Source organism: Trematomus bernacchii, unplaced genomic scaffold (genome assembly GCF_902827165.1).
Source record: "Trematomus bernacchii unplaced genomic scaffold, fTreBer1.1, whole genome shotgun sequence".
In the NCBI taxonomy this organism is placed as follows: Eukaryota; Metazoa; Chordata; class Actinopteri; order Perciformes; family Nototheniidae; genus Trematomus; species Trematomus bernacchii.
The window spans coordinates 5,401,399-5,425,257 of NW_022987698.1; the positions used below are offsets into that span (position 1 = coordinate 5,401,399).

The 23,859-nt window shown below is 39.5% G+C and overlaps 1 protein-coding gene across 1 annotated transcript; it reads right to left on the bottom strand.

Moving 5' to 3' along the window:
• Positions 1–186: 186 nt before the first annotated feature.
• Positions 187–21,910, bottom strand: erbb3a (erb-b2 receptor tyrosine kinase 3a). Its single transcript, XM_034138957.1, has 29 exons — positions 21,550–21,910; positions 15,904–16,061; positions 14,180–14,366; positions 13,047–13,172; positions 12,506–12,571; positions 12,075–12,193; positions 11,039–11,180; positions 10,481–10,594; positions 10,023–10,140; positions 9,812–9,885; positions 9,624–9,714; positions 9,435–9,452; positions 8,673–8,884; positions 7,873–8,005; positions 7,616–7,709; positions 5,812–5,966; positions 5,674–5,727; positions 5,437–5,578; positions 4,968–5,087; positions 4,774–4,872; positions 4,336–4,521; positions 4,071–4,226; positions 3,829–3,904; positions 3,366–3,512; positions 2,946–3,043; positions 2,638–2,832; positions 2,462–2,530; positions 1,811–2,072; positions 187–1,370 (listed from the first exon to the last, which is right to left on the bottom strand). The coding sequence occupies exons 1-29, from the start codon at positions 21,635–21,637 to the stop codon at positions 565–567; spliced, it is 4,305 nt and encodes a 1,434-aa protein (XP_033994848.1). The 5' UTR covers positions 21,638–21,910; the 3' UTR covers positions 187–564.
• Positions 21,911–23,859: the final 1,949 nt, after the last annotated feature.

Below are 23,859 nucleotides of genomic sequence, written 5' to 3' on the forward strand. Positions count from 1 at the left end.
TGACGTAACAACCATAGTAACAACTTCCCCCTAAAATCACTGTGAAATTGCTGCTGAAAAGGTCCAGAATTACTTTTCATGGTTTATTATTAGACCTGACTGAGGAAACGCACCTACAATTCACATATTATACACATGTTAATGTTATATAGGTAAGTTAAAAAATAAAAAGTTTGTGCATCATAATAGTTATTCAAAATATGTTTAATGAGTAGAAAATGTATTGCATATATCATCATTAAAAGAGGTCTCGAAACAAAAAAGTCCAAACTCCAAACAAACACATTTGTTCTCCAGAAAAATCTTTTTTCGTTTAAAAATGTAAACAGAAAAATATAGCTTGTAATCTGTTCATTTCCTGTAAAGTTTTCAACACTCAGTGCTATTAGTTTTGGAAAATGCCCTAAAACATTGGTCTGAGAAAAAAATACAAGCTGTGAAAAAGTCACACATGTTGGGTTTTTGAAAATGTGTCATAGGCTACATTGATAATGGCTTTTGATTGTATGTTGGGTCCTTCATGAGAATGTCTCAAAGTGAAGTTCATGAGATTAAAAACGTTCTTCATGTAGGCACTGCTTTGGACTTCAGAAACAGCCTGCTGTGCCAGTAGTCAGGATTGTCAAAAGATCTGTCGGCGGCTGCTGTTTCCCCAACCCCGACTCCAGCTCGCACCTTGACATTGGGTTCAAACCCCGATCGATGTGCCTCTGTGCCCCCTACTGCTCCCTCCCCCTCCCTCTGCAGGTTGTGGTACACCACAGCGTCTCCAGGCAGCAGGGCAGCAAAGGAGTCCATGTCTTCATACTCATACGCCTCGTCCTCGCCCCTTCCCTCTACATTCAGCTCCTTCCTGTCCTGAAGAGCTTGACGCAGCTTCGGCTGTCTGTTTGTGTAATGATAGTTACTGTCATCCACATATTCATCCTCCATTTCCCCCGCCTCACCCTCCACCTCTCTGACCATACTTGCTGGTGCAGGAGGAGGAGGTGGAGGAGGAAGAGGAGGAGGCTCAGGCGTTGGAGGGCTTGCATCTTTTTCACTACCCCTGATGTCCATGTATTCATATTCTACATCATCAGATCCCTGCTGCTCTGAATCAGAGTCGTGATTGCTTCTTGTGTGAGCCCCCCTGACCTCCACTGAGGATGTGGTGTCAGCTGAGCACGCTGTCGCTTGTGACGACACGGAGGAGGTGCGCTTCTTGTTGGGCTTTAGTAAATGGCTGCTGTGCCTGGGTGAAGGAGCTGTTAGACACGTCCGCTTGTTCATATACTCATAGTCTTCTTCATCTGGGTCGTCCAGGAGGCTCGCTGAATGAGACTTGCTCATCCTGCCAGGAGCAGCTCGAGCCGAGGAAAGTAATGTATCTGAGAAAGGAAAACATTATAAATTAAGGTTCGCATTAGAATATTGTGTAAGGTAGTTAACACATAATGAGGATACACTGTCTTTTTTTTACAAGACAAGCCTTTTAATACAAATGCGCTGGTGAATTACAGTGCCATAAGAATGAGTGTTAAAACCCAGAAATTAGTCAGCATTTCTGCCCTCCCTGTTGACTTGTCTCCAAGTCAGTGTTTTAAAAAAAAAATGTTTTTTTGCTGAGATGCCTAGAATAAGGTCTGTTTTATTATGGCTAGGCAATATGGGCTTGATTAACACATAAGATTGTAACGTTTGGTTCTACAACATTATATACGCAAGTAAATACCCTACTTTAGTTGGATGTGACATATAGAGCAATTTTCCATGTAAGATGGTTGACAATATAATTTTAATAGAGAACAAATTTGATTAGTGCTATCACCTCTGCCTGGGCTGTCTCCAGGAAGCACATATCCGTTCTGGTCCTCTTCATCCATCTCTGGTGATGGTGTCTCTGGAGGCCCGGCGGAAAAGCTGTCCCTCTGTGAGACGTAGGCGCTGTCCTCACGCTGACGTCGTCTCTTCAGGCTCCCGGTCATAGAAAAGTCTTCATTAATCTCCAGCTCCACTGTCGGGCCGCAGCCCTCCGAGCTCTCAGACACAGTGCGGGCTGAGTTTAGTCGAGAGCGCGACTGCCACATGGCCTACACAAGACAACACAAACACACATGCATCACTAAAATGGCAACAGGAAGGACAATTGGATGATGTTGATAACAGCTTTAAAAATGTTTGGCTTATGTACATTAAAAAATGAAAAATAGTTTACATACAAAGGGACTTAAGGGGATATGTCGCTATTTTTGTAAGTGTGTGCAGACGAATATCACCTGCCTGACACAAAATATGTAATTTTTTGCCTCTAGAGGACTCCCAATTAAAACAATAACAAACAATGGATTTTAGTGATGTTATGAAGTAGGCGTGAGATCAAGGAGGTTGTTGTCTTCACCACCACCTTAGTCAGTTTCTTCTATATTTTGATGCAGAAAGTTTACATATTATACTTCAACACCTCAAAAGCCGGTTTTACCTGTCCTGGGTTGTCAAATCCTGGAGTCATAGGCAGGTATCCAGCCATGTTTGATGATGTAATAATCACCTTTACAAAAAAAGACAGAAGTAAGATGTCAGTCTCTAGGGTGTTGACAGAAAACACATTTCTAGATATAAACTGGACATAAATTCAACAGTAAGAACAACTCTTACTCTGTGAGTGTCCATCCTTGAGAGGCGACTGAGGCTCCTGGACTGAGAAAGGGAGTGGGGGGCCGGAGTCAAACCATCCACCTCCTCCTCCTCCTCGTGCTCCACCAGCTCAATGCCCAGATCATCCAGGTCGTCCAGGTCTGCGCTCCGCTGGGCGAGTTCATCCGGGGGTGGGTCCTGCAGGGTGCAGTCCTCCTGGTGAAAAGAGGTGAGACTTTAATTAGCATATTGCATCTAAAAGAAACCAAACTTAGAAAACAACTGACATACAAACTGCATGGTTACTGATAAACAAACAGCGTTCTTACTTTGATCACCAGGTAGCGAGGCGGATCTCTTGCCATTCTCGTAAATTCATTTGCCAGCTCTTTAAATGTTGGACGGACATTCTCATCAATCATCCAACCTGTAAATAAGAAATAAGAACACAATTTAGTCAGGACATTTCACGAAAATGAAATAATTGTGGCGCAATATGAAAAGTCGCTAAGCCACCTAAGTCATTAGGATTCATCTTGCAGGGATAATGAATGTAACAAATATTATGGAACTCTGATAAATAGTTGTTGAGATACTGTATTTCAGTCTGAATCAAAGTGGTGAACTGACCAACAGTCCAATATTGCTCCCCCTAGATCCTGCTGCTAGCATGGCTAAAAGGCATATGTTGCTTCGGTTAATTAGTAGATCAGACCAGATGTAAAAGAAGAATAGAAGAAGACACTCACACTTGACCATGACCATGTAGACATCAATGGTGCAAATTTGAGGCTGGGACAGACGCTCGCCCTTCTCCAGCAGATCAGGAACATCCTGAGGACGCATCGTAGTGTACGGCTCTACACCATTGGACATCATCTCCCAAACTGTCACACCTACATGAAGGATTACGTTTTGTTTAGCTAAAGTTTATTTGCACATTAAAAAATAAACTACATAAAGACAAGATATAACAAATAATAATACAGTGCAGAAAGTACCCACACAGGGCTTACTTAAGCCTTCACATACATTATATTAAAAGTTCACAATTATATAGAGGTGGTGACAAACTATTACAAACAAGATACACTATTTATAGCAATAACAAAATGCAAGCTGAAAGATTTAGTGTGGCATTAAACATAAATAAAGGTTTTCATAAACACTTAATATTACTTTAACTTGGGACTACCTGGTTTAAAAACTCACCGTAGCTCCAGACATCGCTCTGATGTGTGTATCTGCGGAACAAGATGCTCTCTAAAGACATCCATTTGATTGGAGTCTAAAGACATAAACAGAGAATTGTCTATATTGATTACTCCAGTGAAAACATACGAGTCTTATATGAGTAAACAGGAGCAGAGGGCAATATAAATCCATGTCAAAGTCTCTTTGATGAACTTTGGTCAAATTACTGAGTATCATATCTTTTCTGCTGGGCTACACACCTTGACCTCGTTGTAAAAGTACTTCTTGTCATCGCGGTAAAGCAGGTCTGCAACGCCGTAATCTGAGATCTGGGCGGTGTAATTATTCTTCAGGAGAACATTTCTGGCGGCCAGGTTCCTGTGCACCATCCTGTTCTCCTCCAGGTAATACATACCCTGATGAGAAATGACAAACGTCTTTAAGTGCTCCTGGTATCAGGGGAATGAACCAAGCTGTGGTTAAAAACAAGTACACACACAAACAATGAAAGGGTTGGTCCTTTACCTTTGCGATTTGAACACACCAGTTGAGCAGCCTCTGTGGGCTCAGTTTGTTCTTGCTGTTCCTGACGTGCTCCAGCAGCGAGCCCTGAGCGCTGAGCGGCGTGACGAGCTGCAGGCTGGCCCCGGGACAGATCCCCAGAGTCCTGACCACGTTAATGTGGTTCATGCTCCCAATGGTCCTCATGTGCTGCAGGGGACAGTCAGAGAAAATCAATACAGGTCAGAAATATCCACTGTCAATTCAGATTTTCCACTGCAAATCTTCAGACGTCTATTTATACAATCCATTACAATCTATAAGTGATAACAAAATGAACCAAACTTCCGAACGCAAATTGACTCCTCAGAGTAGCCAGCTATACAAACTTTGGGAGCCACATTTTGGGCCTACCATCAGTGAGTTTTAGATACAGGAGATATAATTCATGTTTTCTCTTACGTCTGTCAGCTCATAGAAAGTCTGTCGTCCGGTGCGGTCGTTAATCGTCTTGATGGCCACAGGAAGCTTCACTGTATCACCTTCAGGGATCCAAATGCCCTGCGAGGTAAATAAAAATAGATGTATTAATTACCTGATGAAAATCAATTGTGCAAGAGAAGGATTGAAAAGACTATTTCCACAATCCCCAGTACCTTATGGACGGCTCCAAACACTCCGTTACCCAGCAGCTTGATCTTTTTCAGCTCGGTCGGCTTCAGGATCCGAGAGTGGACCCGAGCTCCTTTCTCTCCCGGATCCAAAGGCTCAAAACTCTGCAGGAAGAAAAAACCCCTTTAGTCAAACTATGCAAAAAAAAAGCCCTCCAGTGAAGCTGTTCAGAACAGGAATAACTAACACATTGCACCTAGAGAGATTTGGTTTAATCTTGAATGATGAACTGACACAATAAAAAAAAATATATTCCCCCCATTTATGTCCTTTCTTAAAATCAAGAATAACAGAAATGCTTGGTAGGCGAGTGTATAATCGTGGTATGAGTGATTGAACTCCTTTTTCCTGTATATTTCTTAATTTTTGGTCGACCGATTTCCTGTTTATAGCTGTCCCTATTCTGTATGAATGTCTTAGTGTTGCACTAGATGACCTCAGACTCTGACTGACCTCTCCACTCTCCATGTATCTCCTCATGGCTCGCTTACGACGGATGGCGAGACCTCTGCGGTACAAAACAGTCAGCACAAAAATCGAGAATGAAGCGAAGAGCAAGGCAATCACTCCCAGTACGATGGCTGTGGTCGATTGTCTGATGACAGGTGAAAAGGGAGAAAGAATGACTCATTACTTTATAATAAATTAAAATACAAATAAAAACATGTTAGTTAGAGAGGAGCAACTAACCCAGAAATAAAGCGCTCTTTCCTGAGACATTCTCCAATTCCTGGGCCGAAGCACCTAAACAGAAAAGAGGTCAAATTGAAATAAACACAATCTGAGCTTCGATAGGAAAACAGAGAAAGAAGCTCTACTCATTTTTACCCTTGGGTGCAGTTTTTGTGGCACGATTCACAGCTGCCTTTCTTGTTGGCGTATTTGAAGATGACTTCCTCTCCTCCCATCACGCCCTCGGGACACGAGGACACGCAGTGCGGGCCGTCCTGCAAGCGGGCACACGCTACACACTGATCTGCGCCCTGAAGAGGAGAAAGGAGGCTTTATTTGACAGACAAAAGAAAAGTAGCAATGCAACATTTTGATGACTAATCAATGAGCTGATCAGCAGAAAAATAATCGGTAACTATTTTCATTGATGTAAAGAATTTAAATACATTTACTCAAGTACTGTTTCATTTCATTTCAATCTTTATTTCGAACAGATTAAACAAATAAAAAATAAAAAATGTGAAAAACAGAATATCGTATTGTTAAAATACAGTATTTATCCACATTCATGATAATATTTATATATTCAACAAAAAAAAGTCTTCATATTAATAATAATAAATCATATGTGTCCGAAAGGGAGTAGGAGGAAGCAAATGCTTATTAATTCCCACCCCTTACTTGATCAATGATTGTCCTTTAAGTCATTATGCAAGTTATTCCTACTTACATTTACATTTATACATACATATACAATAATTTCTCATCTTCAGTCACCTCTCTTCATTCTCATAGTTTTCCCAAAAAGTGTTTCTGTACATCCTTTTAAACTGAATTATGCTTGTGCTTTGTTTTAACTCCTGCTCCAAACCATTCCATAAAATCACCCCACAGATTGTTATACTCATACTTCTCAGAGTTGTTCTGACCTTGAGTTGTTTAAAATGTAGATTTCCTCTCAAATTATACCCACCCTCTCTGTCTATGAACAATGTTTTTAATTTTAAATTTAACCAGATCAGTGAACTTCAATATGTGTGACTTCAAAAATAATACATTAGTGTGTTCAAGATATCCAACATTATTGATAACTCTTATAGCCCTTTTCAGTAGAACAATTGTTAGGCAAGGTCATTTACTTGAGTATTTCCATTTTCTATGACTTCATACTTATCCACTATCACTTATAAACTTATATATATATATATATATATATATATATATATATATATATATATATATTATACGTTACATTTCAGAGGCAATTATTGTAGTTTCCTTCCACTACATTGATTTGATAACATTAGCTACTTTGAAAATTGAGATTAATGATATTAAATGTTGTAACAAATGATGTATCTTGTATTATCATAGTTACATTCCTGGATAAATCCACAGGCTATACAGTATTACAAAAAAGTCTCTTTACCAGCTGCAACATTAAAGTAATAAACACACTAAAGGATTCATATTTATAATCCAATAATATAACATATCTTTCTGAAATTGGCTGCTCTGCAGAATAAGTACTTTTAGTTTTGGTTCTTGAGGTACATTTTGATGTTAATACTGTAGAAACGGTTTGTGTTATATCATATTAAAAAGGTAAGATATTTGGGTTTTGGACCAACAAAAAGAGACATTTAAGGACATCACCTTAGACTTTGAGAAATGTTTAAAACATTTTCTGACAATTTAAAGACCAAATGAAAAATCTTGAAAATAATAGGCAGATGAATTGACAATACAAATAATTGTAAGTGGCAGCCCTGAAGCCAAGTGGACGAAAATGTTTCAAAGTCAGTGGCAATATGGAGTATGAGGTCACTAGGGGGCAGCAACAAGCTTTTATAACAATTCTTGATCTTCAAGAACTTGTATTGAGAATATCAGTGTTAAGCAGCGCAGCTATTCAGCCTCTTGTTTAAAGTTGTTAGTCAGTGAGGAGATGAAATCATACCGGGCCAAAGCAGGTCTGCTTCCCCTCCTGGACCTTACACTCAGGGTGGCAGGGCATACACTCTCCTGACTGAGAGGCAAACTCCCTCCTCTCTCTGCAATCAAAGCGAAACAGTCAATCACTTTATAATTCTTTCAGCGGACTGCAGATAAGATTGAAACACCTGGGACGGCTCCGCCACAGCAAACATTACTCACATTAAGACAAACACTATGGCTTTTATTATTCATTTGATTAATTATTCTTTAAAGACTCACCCTGTCAGGAACATGCAATCTGGCACGCACGTTCCTCCCCGGCTGTACTTCTTGCAGGACAGACACTGGTTTGGCCCCGGGGCCCAGCAGCCATCAGAGGAGCACAGGGGGTCGCACACATGGCCCTCACTCACTACAGACAACAACAAAAAGGAGAGTATCATCATTAACACTGACAAAGTAACTGGTGTCAACTATTATTTTCTAATTGTATTTAATAGTTTAAGTAGTTTCCTATGTTTTGTGTGTTTCACTATGTGAACCCCGCTCAACTATCTTTGGTATTCAACCTGAAGATTATCAAACATTCGATCAACATGTATCGCATACTCTACTCTTCTATAGTCAGAATATTAATTAAAAAAAACATTCATCTCAAAAAGAGATGATATAAATCATTGCTCACTTGACCCCTTGGTTATTATTGTGTTCTCATTTTCAATTCATTATATTTTAAATGTATCTATTTAATATGTTTTGTTGTTATTTACAGAAATTAATATGTTAATATTACATTACATTACATGTTACTTGTTAGACGCTTTTATCCAAAGCGACTTACGTACTCAATACTGTGGGCAATCCCCACAGGAGCAATTTGGGGTGAAGTGTCTTGCCCAGGGACACAACGACATGCTGACTGCAGTGGGGTTTGAACCTGTGACCCCCTGATCCGAACACCTACGGACAACCCGCTATGCCACACACCTCCATAATACACCATATCATATTAATGACACTGTGTGTACTTTAAAACAAATACACTTTTTTGGGGTATGAAAAGATCCCTCCTCACTCACCACACTGATTTCTCGGTCTGTTCTCCTTGACGTCGATTTGTTTATTCCGTAGGCGAGAGCCGCTGCTCAAGATACGTGTCCAGTTAACGGTGTGGTGATAGCAGAGCTGCTTGTTTCCTGTGATGTAGACGCCGCCGTCGTTTATTATTTGCAGCGAACGTAACCCCAGGGAGGTCAAAGAGCCGATCTTCATCACCAGGAGAGAGTAGCCCCTGAAAAAGTGAGGAGTGAATAAATGCTGGGTAAGAGAATAATAATGCCAATGTTTTTATATTGCTTTAAAAACTATGGAAGCATAGAAACAGATTTTGAATTCGAATAAGCAGTTTTTCTATAATTATTATAACAATAATACGAGTATTATGAATCATTATGGACACAATCATTGTGTTTAAATTGCTTATTGTTCAAGCTATTTGTTCTAGAATAAAATATTGAAATGCTTAAACATAAAAGTTATTAAGCATAGCAATAACGTGTTCAGTTGCTTAAAAGGTTCCAATCGTTAGGGCCTTTCTTTGACTCCATAGAATACAACCAGCAGACACCAACATTTTCCAGCCAAACACCAGATGATTTTCAAAAGAAAGAGCATGCGTGAAAACCAGGAGAACATTTTAAGAGTTGTCCCCACCACCTGATACCCAGTACCAAAAATGCTCATGAATATTATGGTTTAATAATTTCTTAAACCAAGAAAAGTAATTTTAAATAGAAATATTGCGCATGGCTAGAGGCAGGCATGTGAAATAATAACTGTACCTTTTAGAGCTCACTCCTCTACACGCGGTAAAACAGAGGCACAACAAGAAAACAAATAAATACAAGACAATCAGATGTATGCCAGTGAACGTTGAGTCTGCAATGCAATGAGAAATACAACAACAAAATAGTAACATGACTCACAAAGCAAAACCATTGTTAGAACAAAAATAAAAACAACAGGCTCACTTGAAAAGAGTTCTGCCCTGAATGGATTGTAGGTTGGAGAAGACAGACAGGTCGGACATGCTTTCAGGCCACGACTGGATACTGAGGATGTCTGAAAATAAAAACAGTGTTGTTCCAGATTACAAACACTGTGACGTGACATAATGTAAAAATACAGTGACAGTTTAAACACACACACACACACACACCTGTGATCTCCCTCACAGTGTTGAAGATCTTCAGTTTCTCTGGATCGAGGGCTGGTACATTGTTATATTTATCACTATAGAAAAAAAGTTGAGAGAATTATTGCAAAGGCAGCAACCAAGAAGGAAAAAAAATAGTTTTTACCTACTAAATACCTCAAAAGCTTTGTTTTATTTTATAAAAACGAATGAGAAGTACTTAGGATAAGTTTACCCTTTGATCCCAGTCACCAGGAAGTGAAGGCTGCCCTGGATCTTGGTGCAGTTTATGAAGCTGTCGATGTTCTGAGCATCTACCGTCTGCATCTTTTGTTTGCCTGTGCCAATGCAAGCTGAGAGGAGGATAAAGAAGCAATGTCAGTGAGAAACCACCAGCAGATATTCAATTTACTACTATTTAACGTTAAAGATATTACACACAAAATACATGAGCAACAAACAAATCTGATGAATCTTTTGCAGCTTTAACTAGCCAACTGCACAGTAAAGTAGCTCAAATCAGCTCAACATTTAGCAGCTAGACATGCTGCTTACACATAATAATTTATATTACTGTAGAGTTTTTACTTGCAAATATATATATATATATATATATATATATATATATATATATATATATATATATTATTTAATCCATGTATTGGAAATGGACTGTTCAGTTGTCTTAAACACCTTTTGGACAGAGGCCTCCGCAGGGTTCACATCTTTTAAATCTGTTTTTCTCCACCTCCATTTTATCAGAAGGGCAACTGCTCACACATGAGCTTTCATCCACCACGAAGTTAGCTGTGAAAAAGAAACAAGGTAAGTCTCAAATAAGTGACTTAAACATATATGACCAGGGTAATATACAAGTAGTATTTCATTTGTTTTATATTTGTTCACAGTCAAAATACAACTCTATTTAAACATTAAAGGGCGAGAAAGTGGCAGCAAGGGTAGAAAGAAATTATTATTTAGCAGGCCCCTAACTCAAAACATATATAGACAATACAAATAGATGGTCTGCCAATGACAGGCTTAGTCTATATATAATATGTGAATACTTAAGAAAAAGAAGAATCAATCATCATCCATAATCTACTGGGGAAACAGATTACCTGCCACTTCAAAAACTGTAAACAAATCTTAACACATTTTCTTTAACTAATAAAATATGTATACAAAAGCATCTGGGGAACCATCAACTTTGACCTGCGAGTGTGTGTGACTATGAGTGTGTGGACTCACGGGGGCACTGGGCCACACAGATGGAGCCGTACTGGTACTTGGCGTTGGGGTTGGGCTCCAGTTTGAATGTGTGCTTGTTGTAGATGAGGGTCTGCGGACAGAGAGGCACGCAGGCACCCGAGTTGTTGAAGTTCCTGCAGGCCTGCAAACGTCACACAGATAGCAAAGTCAGCAACACAGCTCATACTCCAGGTGCTTATGTCCAGGGGTTAAATTGGGCCGGGGCTGTCCGGGGCTCAGCCCCGGCACATAGGACGATGCTCTGACGTGATCACCCTCGCACATTTGTCATATGTTTACAAAAAACGATATATATGTTAAAATCTTTTCTCGTTCTTAATATAGACTATATTTAGGGTCGATATGTGTTGACTTTACTTTAAAATAGTAAATCTCTGTTACAGATATAGTTTTTCGGCTTAGTGAACGTGTGTCTCTGCTCCGATCAGGAGCTGCAGCACCGCCCGGGCTCCTCCGCTGCTCCTCCGTGCAGAGAGTCTGCAGCGGTGCCGCCAAACCCCTCGACCCGTCTTGTAACACCGAGCCCGTTTCCTAAACCATGCTAAAAGTATGTGTGTGCATAAAGCTGAGTTATGATCGGTCACAATGACACCGAGTTTGGTGATGATTAAATAGTTTACAGTGAGATTTACTCACATACTTTTAGTCATACTCGCGCAGCACTACAAATGAACTGAGATGTCCACACAAATGTTCTTTAGCAAGTGTGCAGAGCAATGTTGATTTAAAAAAGCAATTTGAAGGTTGTATATATGTACCTTATCTTTTTTTGTGTATATATTAATAATTTATATTTATATATATTAATTCCAGTTTATTTGTAGTAGCCTACTTTCTATTTGTATTGTTTCATTTGGTGGCATCAATGTGTGCATTTGATACAGATAATGGAGCAGTTGCTTTAGGACCTCATATACAGTATACCCCTTAAGGTCAAATCATGAGATCCTCTTTTTCTTATTGTGACATGTTGAAATGTGCCCTGTGTAAAAAGGCCTTTAAGCAGCAGACTCACAAAGCACTCTGTATCCAGAGATCCTGTGCAGCCTCCCGCACACTCGATGTGACAGCATTCGCTCGGGTTAATACCAAAGCATCGGCTGTTACACTGAGGCGCGCACACGGTCTTGGTCACTGAAACAGAGAGTGTATGAGCATTTGTTAATTTATTGCAGCAGTGGTTACATTTCTTTTTCTTTTTATATTTTCTTTCCTCCGAAATCTCAAAAATGCCCAGTGCATAAAGAAATCTATTTTCCTTACACAAAATATCTAACACATTTCTATTCAACATGGTTTTAAACAAGGGGATTCCAGTGTGTATTTATTATTCTCTCTTGATTCAATAAACATTAAGTTCTCTAAAAGTTGATTGAAATGCTTGAAACCCCCTCACTACAGAACTGCTTGTTGCTTGGGAAATAAAGTGATGATGATTTCACTCACAGATCTGGCATGTGTCATTTCTTGCATCCCAACATGGAAGGTCTCCACATGCCGCGTTGCAAGGCTCTAAGAAAAAACAAATGTAGCACATTCATCGTTTTCAGTATTTCTGCAAGTAGATTAATAAAGCATTATGCAAAAAAAATACATGTTTTATAGTCTGGGTCAACAAGAGGCTTTAATTATTTACAATTTAACCTGGGAAACTTTCATCTTAGATATTAAAACAAATCAAAAAGGAATAATGAGTGAGCTGTGAATAGGGATAACATTTTTTTTAAATAACATTATATTCTCACTCAATTATTCTATCTATTCTGTCAGACTTTGGGGTAAAGTAATGACCTTTCTATAATCAATATTTGTTATGTTATTACTATCTATCATCAGTAGTGTGTGGCTCTCATTTTAGCCTCTTCCTTGTGACAGCCTTTCTGCAGTAGATGCATGTTAACATTGTAAAGCAGACCAAAGCGTAACTCCTAGACATAAAACATAAACATGTAAGGTAATATGTCTTATTGTCACCCTTTCTACTCACTTTTAGGCCCGTTGCCCTCGATAATAATTTCAGCTTTTGCATCCTTCACGATGTCCAGCCAGTTGACCTGCGGGGCATAGCTCAGGTACTTGTTCTGGATGATGTGGACTCCTCCCTCCAGTATCTCTGTGGGCGGAACACAAACATTTAAATGGCAAAAACACAATTAGCAGAGCAAGCCCGGGCGAGCCCATGACTCATCCCTTACTACAGTTCATACATGAAATGCGCTCATGTTACCGTGGCAGTTGAGACATTCCTGGGACTTCACATCACCTACATACACCGCTGCTGCAGCCCCCCCACCCTCCTGAAGGTGTGGCTGCAGTGTGTAGGTGTGTGAGCTCCAACAGTCACCAGGAATACCTCCTTATCTCAACTCCTGCATGCACCCACACTTAAACACACCAACATATATTTTCACTTCCCATATGTTGATCATTTTGCTTTTATTCATCTATACTTGTGCTTTGTGTGCAAATAATTGCACATAAAAGAGACAAAATGCACAAATTAATTAAAAGTAAAAGATGAATTTGATATTTGAATGATATTTTTATTCAATTATCTTTTTTTTATTTCCCAAACCTTCGAGATATACCACGATAATATTGCTATTTGGTCACGATAATCTGTTATTGTGTGTCCTGATCTAGAATGATAAACATAATGCAGTGTTAACAATTTTCATTCAAGGAATATTTTATCTAGAAAATGCTTACAAAATGATTCCAAGGTGTAAGGTGTTTGCAGCGAGATATGCGGATTAACATAGTAGTGAGGACACTGTTTAGTTTTTGTCAGATGTCATTTTTTTAAATCTTTGAGCATCACTAACACAATTCCATTCATCTCAATTTCTTTGGGACAGTGGACAAGACTAATGTTTCCAAACCTGCAAGCAATGCTGGATACCAGAGGCAACAGTGTTTTTTGGTTAAACTGACCTTTTAACATCAGTCATGATGAATCAGTGCACTCTTTGTTTTTTCTGAACTCAGTGAGACATGTTTTTGTTTACCCACACTCACACACAGGTGGCCAAATTAATGAGGTAGAGGCACTTCACCAGTCACCTGCTGCCCTGCAGCCTCGGACACCTAAACACACACACCGAGTGACTTCCTATGTACCTGTGAGGTGAGTCAGGCCCAGCTCCTGCAAGCCGTGCTGCCCGTCCTTCTGGTAGTTCACCATCACAGCCAAGGCGTATTTCCCCTCGTACAGCGTGTTGCCTCTGATGACCCGCAGCTGGTTCAGAGGCATGCGGCTGAACTCATTGACCGCGAACAGGATGTAGCCCGTCACTTCCCTGATAGACTGCAGGGAGGAACAAATATGAAGAAAGATAAATTAAACACACAATTTGGACCTTTCCTCTATTAAAACAACAAGTAAGGCAGAGTTTGGTGGCACACATTGCAGCCAGCTTCTGCTAGGAATATTTATAAATCAGAAGGGTTGTACCAGTAGCCAAATTATCTGCAGATGTCTCCTCTCCAAATCAAACATACCCAGTGGTTAAAATGAGTAAAATCACAGTGAAATCACAGAGAGAAGAAACAGAAAGTGTTCTCTGATGCTGTTTGAGTGCCCCTTGTGTTTGCTAAGACATATGTCTGATGACTAACATCCTTCAGTCAGTTAAAACAGCCAACATATTAAAATAGATGTATTGTAAACATGAGGCTTTAAACTGGATAAAAATGTATTGAGAGAGGGATACATACAGCAAATTAAACAGACCTTTACCTTGAATCAAATAATGGATTTCTCTAACAATGTTGGAATGATTGGGAATAATGTAAGTTTTCAACTCAACAAAAATAAATCATAAATGTAATTGTTTTCAGAAATGGCTATTTAAGGATGCGTAAATGATAAACACTATAATAGAAAGAAGAGAAGTACAAACACCTTTGCTCTGATTGTTAGTCATGGTGATTGTTATCAGAGTCACGACTTGGCAGCAGAGGTGTGTTTTTCTTGTGTTGTCAGTCACCATGACGGTGGTGCAGTGATTAATCAAAGAGATTAATAGAAAAGGACTTGGAAGGGGACATAAATGAGCTCATTGTTCATTTGAGACGAAGACAACATCCCCTATGGACGGAGATAAACAACTCAGATGTGGGAAGTATTTTGGCATCACGTTAATCCATATCCCTGTCCAGACTGGTTACCATGCAGTTTTTCTCAGTGACACATCTGTGAAAGTCTGTAAACGTGCGGTGATGCCTCAAAGTATTAGTCGACAGCGGTTTTCTGGAATCTATTATTGAAACATTTGCCAGCCGCTGATACAAGATGCCTTTAAGGTTTAACTGACGCTTTTAGCCGCTGGGGTGACGCTGTACTGCTGTGGTTAATTACGCACAGATTACCTTGTTTACCTTGTTTGATGTCCGATACAAAAGTTCACATTTGGCCTCTGATTCCGTTTATTAGTTAGTTGGATTCTTTTCCATTAAACTCCAACAGCGTTTCCAATCAAACTCCATTCAGCAACGTCACATGTGTGAGGCATGGTTATACAACTGTTTACCTTTCCGCGGAAAACACGAGCACACACACAATTGGTTCCGGTTCCTACGACCAATTATATAACAAGAGCTAATGGCCTTCTAAAAATCCCATTTCTTGTTGTTGTTTTTATGCAGCAAAGAAATATATTATTTTCTCCTTGTTTCTGAGAGAAAATGGACATTGGTAAACTTACATACAAGTGTTAGTGTAGTTTCCTGTTGTTGGTTTGGTTGGTTTTAAAAAGAAATACAGTAAATAAAGCAGATGACCTCAAAATGGCATTAATCAGCCCAAGTCGATGGCTCGGTGTACCACTAGTTGAAAGCCTCACCTGCAGGAAGGAGAAGTCTCTGTTGTGCTCCATCATGGTAATCTCCAGGTTGCCCATCACTATCTCACAGTCGGTGTAAATAACCTTCATCAGGTTGTACTGGATCTCTGAATTTCCCGTCGTGCTCAGATCATTTTGGGTGCCAGAACAAACCCTCACTGTAAAAGTGAATAATTAACTCTTGTTAATGTCAATATGTTTGGATTAGAAACACATATTTGAAAGATAAACCTGGTGATGTATATACATAATCTAATTAAAATATTACATTCAAAAACAAAATGAATTGGCTGAATGAAATGGCAGAAAAACAGATTTGTGATGGTAAAGACATAAAACACACATTTCTAACTGGAGAGACAATGACTGGAGTCTGTTTCTGTGTTTCCAACATGGATATTTAAATAAAATAAAATGAATGGACATGTCTGTGAATAAATTACCAACGAGCTACAGTATATTATGGCTGATGAAGGCATAGTAACACAATATTCTACCAAAAACGTGTTACAACAAGTCACAGCAACCCTATTAACACTACAATAATGATCACATTTCAGTATGTTTTATTTATTTATATTTATATAGGCTTACAGATACATTTAATAGCCCGTGTATTTATTCAGCTTTGTTGTGAGAACAACAAAATACCGGAGCAAATTCTCCATATGTGTACACACTAACTATGAACTATAAAACTATGGATATTTTTGTTAAATCAAGGACTAGATTAAGCCCCTATAAAGACTGTTTTATGCCTTACTACAAACCACTGTGTTCATGCACACTATCAATGAGTGTACTGTAACCGTTTGAAACAAGCTGGGGATTGTGCAGGGCCGTTTTCTGTGAGAGAAACATACAAGGCCTTGTTTACGAGCTGTGGGAGTTCAGCCATGCAGCGTCACTGGAAGGCTGCTTTGCTATTCAAATGTCAGACAGCAGAGAAGCAGCACAGAGAAAAGAGGAGGGCAGAGCATTAAACATGACTGTGAATCTAAATGTCAATACTTTGCCTGAGAATACTAACAATTACTTGTGTAATGTACACGTCGTGACAAACAATCATAATATGTCCGCTTTTTTACGTTTTGACTGAATTTTGGTTCAGTTCAGTTTGTTTCACAATGTGTTTGCTAGTTTTACTTAAGTTTTACCTAAGTTCCAGAAAAGATTGATTTTTTATATATTTCCTTAACAGGTTTAGTGTCATTATGTTAGCGCTTGGTATAATAAGTGATGGCATGAATCTCAGAGACTAATCTAGCCTAAAAACTTGAGCAAATTAAACTAAAAGTATCTGCATGCCCGTAAAGAGATTTTTACCATTCAGTTGCAAAATTGTGTGTAGTTGAAATCAAAATGAAGGGTCGAAAGAAAAGGGAAAGTGTCTTAGTCCCCCAACTTAATGCCCGTGGCTCGATTTGGGGTTTCAACTGTGATCCCATCGCGACACGCTCTCTAGTTTTGTTGCTTTTTCGTTATTTGTTTTAACTTAGTCTATAACCTTAGTCCAAGCATCATGCATCAGTCAGTCTTGTTAACTTGTTATTCTGTTGTACTGTTGAGTAAAGATGTGAGGAATGTTTTTTTAACCACACTTACTCACAGGTCACACGCATGAAGTAAAGTCGACACAAACACATTCCTCCAACTGTCATCAGAGTCAATACAGAGCTCAGAAGAACAACAGGATCAACAAGGGCATGAAAAAGCTAATCATTATTAACCTACAGCACTGTGTGTGTGTGTGTGTGTGTGTGTGTGTGTGTGTGTGTGTGTGTGTGTGTGTGTGTGTGTGTGTGTGTGTGTGTGTGTGTGTGTGTGTGTGTTAGGGAGAGACGGTGCAACGAGCGTGTCCTACGTCCATAAAGCCCTGATAAGAGTCGCTTTATTGTGTTTCTGAGAACATCGGGTTTACAAGCACTGGCTTTGCACCAAAAAACATATTCAAGGATGGTTTCTCTCAAATCACAAAAACACATATCCCACCCCCCCCCCCCCCCCCCCCCCCCTGCAAGGTGTTTATACATAACTGGTTTCATTAACTTTGGAAAGTCCTTCCGCCACTTCTTTACTACAGTGGTGATTAGAATCTTTCAGCGTTTTTGGAGTGGAGGCAGGAGACTCAAAGGGAGGTATTTTAATAGTGTGTCCATGATTTGTGTCAGTTTGTGGGAAGTGGAATACATATTTGTGTTGTTATTTGGGTGAATTGACCCTTTAAAGATGATCTCCGATGATTTCACACACTCAGTTTAGTCAACAGGAGCCTGCAGTTTGTTTAAGAAGGGAGCTTATACTAAGTATGTTAAAAAAAAGGCCTACACCATAGGGTTAATCAGGGTTTAATGAGACGAAATATCTTTAAAAGATTCTTAATTTACTATTTTGATGCAACATCCAAAAATGGTTGCTTTTGCTGAAATGTTGCACTAGTTTGTTATATGATTTGTTCCTTTTACCAATGTATGATTTTCTGAAATAACTCTGGTCTTTACAATTTAACATATATGCAGCATAACAGAGACCCTAATGAGTATCTTCAAGTCATGTTCTTGTACAGCTTGAACCACACATACTGGAATATCTAGGCCTCTGCTGTATCGAGTTTCACCATGTTTTTAAATCTGTTTCTTGCATATCGATCAACTTCATGCAATTTAAATCCCGGGAGCTCTCCTTAAGAAACCAGCACATGAACTCTTTAACATTTATACTTCTGCACGCTGTAGCACGGGACAAGTCAGGGTTATCACATCAAGTTGCAATGACTAACATGCTTCAGAAACGTCTCATTCTTCATTAAAAGCCATTCAGTTGGAATGATGACAGTTTATGAGCTGCCCAAGGGTGAAGCCCTTTATCTACCCCACCTTAGTTAATCTATCAGTGGACGAATTGTTGACTCTACACTGCTTGAATTGCCTGTTGGGAAACACTCATGAACACCTGCGCACGTATGTTCAAGAACCTTCCACCAATACAGTATGTACAGTATGCATACAGTTTAAGCACAACCCACTAGAAGGGACAAACCGGTGTGCACACATGTTTGAGACAAAGTGGTATGTCAGCCATACAGACAATGCACAGGCTGCAGCTGTGGAGGCCGAACATCTCAACAGGCTGAGTGGGTTTTTCTGTCAAAAGAGGACTTTCAATGTTGGCAGATGGATGATGGAGAAAAAAGGAATGGGGTGGAGGGTTTAGAGTCAATAAACACACATGCAAACAATGGCCCTATTTTGAAAGACCGCAAAACTACTAGTGTAGTAGTGAATCAAGACGTGCGACCCATGCAGCCTCTATCTCTGTCTCATCATGGAGTCCACTTTCCTACTTATTCCATTCGCTAAATATTATTTGCAGCACATAAACTCAGGGCATAAATGGTCTCATTGTCCTTGGCACTAAAGTGTCACATAGCACATGACGAAACATAACACAGATCAGGTTAGGCTGTTATGTTCATTCGCTGCTAACAGGGTTTCAAAAAGGCAGAGAAAGAAAAGAAAGGAGGGAGGAGGAGATAAACAAGCTGAATAAAGCAGTTGAGACGATGACTGCAGTAAACAGAAACTTGGCACAGGCTGTGCCAGAGATTACTGCATACCTCACAAGAGAGCGCACACACACACGCACGCTCACAAACACAAAGACAGACACCTGAGCACATGAACTATTCCATGTTGCAGAGCATTCACTGGTTTACAGCCAATGGCTGTGCAAAAATAACCTGTAAGAGTTGTTAGTGTGTTCATAGCATGCAGTGATCAGAATGACGCCGACTGAGAGTTGCTTAACATTATTCTTTGGCAGCAGGAGCGGCAGCATATTTGCTTTTTGACGCATCTGTTATTTGGATGTCACACCTGTAAATGTACAGAAGCAAATCAAACTGGCTCCACTCAATGTTGTTTTTCTTGATGGTAAATCAAATGTTACACTGAGGCATCGTACTCTTGTAAAGCAAAGCCCTATCTGATACATAAAATATCTCACATCTGAGACATCAACTTGACTCTTAAAGTCATGATGACATATGTGGAAAAAACCTATCCTCCGTTGGCAAAACTGAAAACTGAAAACTTTGAAAATAAAAGTGATACAAGTGTTGTTTGTTTGCAGGGTGAAATCATGCTTCTTATATGTAAAATTGTTTTCTCCAATTGCTTCTTTCATGAAAGTGCAGTAAGCATCTAAAATGACAACTGGCTTTGAAGTTTGACGAGATACACAGAACTAAAAAACTATATTATCTTGAATTATTTTATTATGGCTGGCCAGGTAACATTGGTTGGTATGCAGGTCCACCGTCCTGCACCAACATAACAACAGCAACCTCTTTCATAACTGTCTGACTGCACAACAAATGCTGTTCATCAACTACTTAAGGAGAAGGACCGATGACAGAAAATGTCACTTTCATACTTTGGAAATTCCCAATTCTTTAGAAAGACATTAAGTAGTCATCAAGCAAACATGGTTTATTTTGTAATGGATTAAAGAGAATATTAACTGCAATAGTAACTTTGTACAATCTATTCAATCAAATGTTCCTTCTCATGTGATCATGATTTATTTATTCACTGTGTTTTTGTGATTTTAGTATTAAGTTCAGGTGCCAGAGGCTCTGTCGCCTGAGCATCATCTGCCTAAAGATGAATGATCTGGTGTTCACATTGTTTCTCTCAAACTCACCGTGTCACTTGTTTCACCTGCAGCCAGGGGACAGAGTCTAGCTGAGATTCAAATCACAACACCTCTCTGCCTCTAACATGTCACCACCCTCAGTGGTGGAAAGTAACTGAGTACAATTACTTGAGTGCTGCGCTCGACAACAATTGTTATGGCTACTTGAAGATTTAATTTGACTCCTATACATTATATTTTAGAGTGAAGTATTGCACTCGTTACTTCATTCCATTCATTTCAATCATTTCTATTGACTAAAATATGAAGCTAAAACGAATCTGCAACTGTGTTGATTATCTGTTTATCATTATAAAGAAAATATACAAAAGATTTCCAATTAGCACTCTATCAGGAGGATTTGATGCATTTTTCCAATGAGTATTTAATCGCTAATACATTATGCACTTTTACAATTTAAAGCAGGATTAAGTATTTATCATTTCACATTGTGGTATTGCTCCTTTTATTTAGCTAATACATCTGACTATTTCTTCCATATCTCATTAGACTGAGAACATGACAAATCAAAGGTAAAGTTTTGAGATCTTTTGGGCTGACTGTGGTTGTCAGTCAACAGTCGGTGTAAGGTTGGGCTCGTCTGTCCCAACCTTACACCGACGTAACAATGAGACAAACGCGAGAAAGCACACAGTCGTGGGAGAGGTGCAGGTGACTCACAGCAAACAAGCTCTACGTTTGCGGAACAGGTTCTCGTGTCTGCGGTGGCAGAGGAAGGACAGGTGTTTTCTAACCCCCTGCAGTAGCCTACTGAACAGCTCTAATCCAGGTGTTCGCAGGGATTTAACATTTATTCTGGGATACTTCAGTGTGAAAAGTGTTGGTTTTGGAAACAAAAGAGGATTTGTGTGTGTGTGTGTGTGTGTATGTGTGTGTGTGTGTGTGTGTGTGTGTGTGTGTGTGTGTGTGTGTGTGTGTATGTTTGCCCACCTCCTTGTGTCTGCGCGCTGCAGAGTGTGAGAGCACACGGCAGCAGGACGCACAGCACCTGCTGCAGCTTCCTCATCAGGGCAGTCATCCTCACTCAGATTATCCACACCGGCGACGTTTTAAATAAAGATGTCCATTTCATCGATAATAAAAAGTTTGGACCTTTCTCATTACAAAATCGATCGTTTTATTCCGAGACAGTCCATTTAAAAACAGCAGGTTGTTTAGTTAATCCAAATTGTCTTTTTTCTTCCTTTTGCTTTGTTCTTATTAAAAAGGTAACTTCACTCCGTAGTGAAAACCTGTTTTCTGTTTTCTCTGTTTGACATGAAACTGAGCCGTAACTTTACAAGCCGCCTGCTCCGGCCCGTGTGAGAGGAATCACTACAGCTCAGTGATTGGAGCCAGGGCTCAGCCAATCAGCAGCCGGAGCGTCTGTTTCTCTGGCACTGATTTAACTGGGAGGGCCTGTCTGCAGCCGCAACACCAACAACAGCTGGACACACGATGCACACCTTTAAGACACATTGAAATATGCAAGTGGATGGATGCACGAGTCACAACAGTCCTAACAAAAAGTGTTTCATGTTGTTGATTCAGGGTTATAACTTATATGTCAATAATCAATCATTTTAAATATGTTGTTTATTTTATGTTTTATATGTCATTCATTCTTTATGCAAGCCCACAAAGTTTGGATGCAGAAGGCTTTGGATGTTATAGTGCAGAGGGGGTTTGTAATTTACAGTCAAGTAATATTATCAAAAAGCACTATACTTTCAAAGTAAAAGCATTCCATATTAAACAGAAAGCGCATACCGCGAATAAATGGCAACCAAAAAGCATTAAAACCCAGGATTAACATTTAAAGAAACAAGAATTCATTCATTTCAGTAATATATATCTGGCAATGGCTCAGTCAGTAGGGGCTTGGACTGTGAGCCGTAGGGTCGCCGGTTCAAGTCCCCGAACAGTCCTAAATGTGGAGTGTGGACTGCTACTTGGAGAGGTCCCAGTTCACCTCCTGGGCCCTGCCGTGGTGCCCTTGAGCAAGGCACCGGACAACCCCCTTCCTCCCGTTGCTCCCCGGGCGCTGTACAATAACTGCCCACTGCTCCTAGTACTAGACTCCTGGTACTAGGATGGGTTAAATGCAGAGGCCAAATTTCACTCTGTGTGTTGTGTGCTCTGCATGTGTGACCATTAAAGAGGGTTTCATCCCATAGTATTCTATCCCTATGCAATAGCAAAAAAAGAACAGCAAAAAACCCTAAGACAAAAGAAAACTCAATAACAATGTTGCTCTTACATTGGCATGGCTAAAGAAAAAACCCACTGCTAATGCAACAACATGTCCAGCAGAGTATTCATAGTAAACCAAGAACAATCAACAAAGGACTTACAATTGATGAAATAGAAACATATATTTAGTTTAGATTTAGATTTAACATCATTTTTTCGGGTCTGTCACATTTTGCCTTTATCAAAAAGTTTGGCAGGTAAAAACAGAGAGGGATGTGGACAGAGAGAAAGTAGGATGACGTGCCATAAACTTCCCCAGTCACAATAAAACTGTAACATGGCACCTTCGGCTTCAAGGCGACAGGGATGACAGGATAAAGGCATCTAGAAACCATGTGTGTGATTTTTGGTAACATGACGTAAAGAGACTGAGTGTGATTAATTCAATATGTTGACAAACTTATCTTAATCGGCATATCCTAAAAGACAAATTACTAACATCTTCATCTGAAATTCCAAAGTTGTTGAGTAAATGTAATGTAGTAAAAGTACGATATTTGCCTCTGAATTGTGGTGCAGAAGTTTAAAGTAGCAGGAAATGGAAATACTCAAGTAAAATACATCAAAGTAAAAAACAACTTGCATACTTCAGTAAATGTACTTGCTCAATCACTGTGAAAAGGCAAATACAGAGTGGATGTATCATTACAGTCGGTACAGTGAGTCACCTTCCTTCTCTGCTAATGACCTTTATCAAATAAATGACCTTTTCGACTGAAGCAAAAAACAAAATCACATCCCCTCTAATTTTCCTCTAAAAACAACAACAAAAAATTAAATCAGTTTCCTTCTGTGTGTCACACACAAGGAACCTTTCTTACATCTGTTATCTTAACAATTGGGCTTTGACCCCTCCACTCCTTCTTTCTGGAGCCCTAGGTAAGGTAAGATTGTTTGATTGCTGAATCATTTTATTGCACCGTGATTTGACTGATGTACTTCGGACTTATGTGTGTATGAGTTGTGCAAAACAGCGTCAGCTAATTACTTGACGCACAAGTATCACTA

Bases quoted from the DNA above. Each gene is read 5' to 3' on its own strand.
- erbb3a (XM_034138957.1), bottom strand. From the start codon at position 21,637: ATGACTGCCCTGATGAGGAAGCTGCAGCAGGTGCTGTGCGTCCTGCTG. The intron at 14,367-15,903 runs GTGAGGCTTTCA...TCCTCCCTGCAG, and splicing joins GAGACTTCTCCTTCCTGCAG to TCTATCAGGGAAGTGACGGG. The intron at 10,595-11,038 runs GTGAGTCCACAC...TCTTTTTCACAG, and splicing joins CTGTGTGGCCCAGTGCCCCC to CTAACTTCGTGGTGGATGAA.